The 4,543-nt window shown below is 32.3% G+C and overlaps 1 protein-coding gene across 1 annotated transcript in view; it reads right to left on the reverse strand.

Moving 5' to 3' along the window:
• The window catches only part of LOC124421048, a 10,707-nt gene that overhangs the window by 3,599 nt on the left and 2,565 nt on the right, over positions 1–4,543 (reverse strand). The window contains exon 3 of the mRNA XM_046955854.1: positions 2,747–2,992. Within this exon, the coding sequence (XP_046811810.1) occupies positions 2,747–2,992 (246 nt within the window). The remainder of the gene's footprint in view (positions 1–2,746; positions 2,993–4,543) is intronic.

Raw genomic sequence — 4,543 nt, forward strand, 5'->3', positions numbered from 1 at the left:
CCTGTGGATGAAAAAGACCACCGTGAGATAAGGCCGACACGGCAGGTGCTCACGTTAAAACTCTCGACAGTCTGTCATGTTAATGAGTGTCATTGGTTGTGGAAATTGTTGAATAAAAAGTGCCTCAATTGTAAAGGTGATCGTTTTATAAAAAGAAGCTTGTTGTTGTTGTAACAGCTAAAACTATACAATAAACTAGTTGAGGGGTTCTACATCAATGTCTAGGCCTAAAAATTGGGCTATTTCAACAGAATGCGTCCATAAATCCATTGGACAGAGTGAAGTAGGTTTGACTAAGCAGTTGAATATGTGATGGGTGTCATGAGGATCCAGACCACTGCAGGACATGCATTGGGGGACGGCACGGTCTATACGTGACCAGTAGGCATTGAGCCTGATGCTCCATCCCGATCTTAGTTGTGCCAAAACTACTCTTGTTTTCCCCCGGCAGGTTTTCTTCCGTGGGCTATGAAAGAAAACCTGCCGCCCATCCGTATGATATGGGCGGCGGGAGACCTCATGCGTTATCCTGCGACCGCGGAATTTATGGCGTCTCTATGAATATCGTTTAATGCTGCCGAATATGAGGACTGATCCAGTGGAGGCCGCACTTATCTGCATATATTTTCCTCGTATGTACGAAGATCCTTCCTGACATGCCTCGGGGGAGTATCCAATTGTGTGATGTTTAAATTTGGATGACTTCTCCGAGAACCTTTACGGTAGACATTGAACCGTACAGACAGACACACTGGGAGTGGAAATCGGGGTACAGAAGAGGCAATAATTTCAATGAAAGTTTTGTTATCGAGAGCATAGTAATTGAAAGTATAATAAGTAATGCAATAGCGAAGGAAATGGGACTTTAGGAAGACTCTTGTTCGTGGTAATGATTGAGCAAGAGAAGTTGTATATTGGTTGTATTTGGTGGTGGAATTCGGGCTACAAACAAAGTAATATTTTCCATGGAAATTTAATTATGTAGAGCAGAAGAAATTGAAGTATAAATAGCCATCCAATAGCAGAGGTAATGTAACTTTAGGAAGGCTCTTGTTCGTGATAAAGATTGAAGTGGAGAAGTTGTATATTGTCGATGGAAACTGTGGCTCAAAAGAGCCACATTTCTGGAGGAAATCAAGGTACACGAAAGGTAATAGTTTCTATGGAAATTTGATTATCTAGAGCAGAGGAAATGGAAGTATAAATAGTGATTCACTAGCAGAGTAAATGGAACTTAGAAAGAATATAGTTCGTGGATAGGATTAAACTAGGGAAGTTTTATATTGTCGATGAAAACTGTACTGCGATGAGATTCATTTTGGCCCAGAAAATTGAAATAGATAAAGAGGAACAATTGGAGAGTTATTTGGATCTGAGAATGACTCTGGTTTTTTGTGAAAAGTTAAACTTCTACAGGGTTAAAAAGAGATGATAGTTTCGAAGGAAATTTGATTATCTAGAGCAGAGGAAATGAAATTATAAATAGTAATCCAACAGCAGAGGAAATGAAACTTTAGAAAAATTCTTGTTTGTGGACAAGATTAAACAAGATAAGTTACAAATTCTCGGTGTAAACTTTACTGCTTAAAGAGATCCAATGGCAATGAAACTTTACATAGGAAAAAGGCACAATTTCAGAGTTATTTGTGTGATAGAAGACTCTTGTTTTTGTTGGAAAATTTAACTTCTATAGGTTACAGAAGCGATGATATTTTCGAAGGAAATTTCATTATCTATGACAGATAAAAAGGCACAATTGCGGAGTTATTTGGATCAAAGAAAAACTCATGTTTGTTGCGGGGAATTTAGCTATAAAAGTCCCGCGTGATTCGTCGCAATGGAAATTGATTCCAAAAAGGAACAATATTTGGATGAGGAAAGGCTATAGATATGATTTGGCTACAGAAGAAGTTATTATGAAAACAGAAATCGGAGTAGACTAATCTTGAGGATTTGAGTGGAAATTGCTCTAGAAAAGATCCCATTTGCGGCGGAAATCAGACTATAAATATAAAGACTGGTATAGAGATAAGAGCAAGTGAAGTGAAAAGTTAACAATAAAAAGATCAACCTTTGGGTGAATTTGGTCTAGAGAAAGTCTCCCGACTGAAGGTGAAGTCATAAAGGAATTCTTAGGAAATTGGTTTAGAGCAAAGATCAATTGCAGTGAAAATTGATATCTAAAGAGAACAATCTAAGGATGGAATTATGAACCGTAAGAAGGTCGGTTATTACATGGTGAGTAGGCGATGAGCAAGTTGAAAGTTTGAAATGGAAATTGATCTACAGAAGGATTTCGTATGGGATTATAGATACAGTAATGAATTATCTGAAAATTGGTCTAGAATAAAAAGGACTTGCAGTGGAAATGAACAAAATTTGGATGGAAATTGAACTTATGAAAGGGCTATGATTAAACTAAAGAAAGTAGAAATCAAAGTTAAACAAGATCGACTATTAAAATGGAAATTCGTCTAGAGAAATATACCTGATTGCAGATGGAAATTAGACTAAAAGCACGTCAAAGATTCCACTAGAAATTTTTTTAGAGGAAAGGGTAATTTTCTTAAAAATATACATTCTATATTTGGTTTTTATGTAAACTTAAAAAAGGATTAAGATTACACTGTAATTGGTTTAGAAATTAGTCTAGTATAAGAGATCTTATAAAAGTGAGAAACATTTGTTTCAATACTTTCATTTTGAAGTGAAATTTGTATATAAAAAGTAATGTTCTTCCACTTACCTTAACGAAATGATAGAACAAAACAGCGCCCACGGTGGACAAGGCAAACCAAACGAAAACGGCGAATGTTGAAACCGTTGAAATATTCAGGACATGTAAGGCATTGGAAATGATAATGGCGGCGGCATGACAAAACAGGAATGGCATGAATAGACGCTCCAAAATATCCCAAGGAATTTCGGCATTCTTTTGTGGTAGCACAGAGATGGAACCACGTCTCAAAGAGGCGCGTCTGGAGGCACGGCGCTAGAAGAGAAAAGGTGAAAAAAGGAGGGTTAAAAACTGTAATTCTGGGTTATTGATTCAGAGAAACTCTCAAGGATTTAGAAATTTCATATTTATTTGAATTTTTGATTATTTTTAAATTTATCTATTTAGAACTTGAAAATCCCTGGATTTTTTTTTTCAAAAATAATACTTTGTTTTTTATATATTTTTGTTTGTTTTTTTCACATTTAATAAAAAAAACAATATAATTTATAAGTTTAGCTGAACATTTTAAAGAATTATGTTGCAATTAAATAAAATACATTTTTATTTTTTTAAATAAATATTTTAGAAGTTTTTTTTTTGTTTTTTTTTTGGAATTTTACCAAAAAAACCATAAACAATTTTGGTGTTTGAAATGAAAAATATTAACAACAAATATTTAAATTTAGATAAAATAGAAATTTTAATTTTCTAGAATATTTTTTTATTTGAAAAATTATTTGAGAAAAAAACTTGACGTGTTCCCCTGCCGCCAAAAGTTATTATTTTGTATTGTAACTTATAAATGACGCAAAACACACAAAAAAAAAATAATAATCTAAAATTTTCTTCATAATTATTTTAAACAACATAATGAAGAATAAAAAACACAACAACTAAATAAAAATAAAATTAGCCTAAATCAAAAACTAAAAATAGTTTTTTTTTAGAACAGCAAAATAATCACAGACAGCCGGCCGGCTAATATTTAAAAAAAATGTTTTATTTATTACAAAATTTGAATAAAGTAATTTATTTATAAATAAAACATTTAAATAAGTTAAGGTTATTTTAAAAAATCCATAAAATAGAAATATTAAACTATTAAAATAAAATTAGTGTTTTTCCCAATAAATCAATAATATTTATTTAAAATTTTAGCAGATTTTGTGTTTTGCTTGGTTTATTAATCTTTTATTGTTTTCAATGCCAATAATAGAATTTATGGTTTTTTTTATTGTTTGTATTTTTTTTTTGAAAATTTTGCTAAGCTACAAATCTAGCAAATAGCATTCAGTTTGTCTGAACTCCCACTGGACAATTAAAATTTTTCATAATAATTTTCTTTGAAAACTGCAGCTTTTATGACAATATTGGTTGCTGGTATGGGTTTGGTATGACAAACAGTTGGACATAAAATTAAAAAGATATATAGCGAACAGACGGACAAATAAGCAGATAAATATACATATGCTTATAGACAGTGGGACAGATATATAATTTAGTTTTAGTTATGTTTATAGTTAACTCCTAGAACTGAACTAGAATTAATCTCAAATAATAAGCTAGACAACTATCAAGTATCGGAGCGTATACTTAATATTTAATTTAAAAATAATAAATTATTAATCATACGCATAATGGAAGTGGAACCTGAAGAAACACTTCAAGTTAATGTTCAGTTTTAGTTCTAGTTCAATTCCAGTTCAGTTCTAGTACAGTTCTAGTTCTAGTTCAGTTCTAGTTCAGTTCTAGTTCAGTTCTAGTTCAGTTCTAGTTCAGTTCTAGTTCAGTTCTAGTTCAGTTCTAGTTCAGTTCTAGTTCAGT

Source organism: Lucilia cuprina, chromosome 6 (assembly GCF_022045245.1).
Source record: "Lucilia cuprina isolate Lc7/37 chromosome 6, ASM2204524v1, whole genome shotgun sequence".
NCBI classification, from domain to species: domain Eukaryota; kingdom Metazoa; phylum Arthropoda; class Insecta; order Diptera; family Calliphoridae; genus Lucilia; species Lucilia cuprina.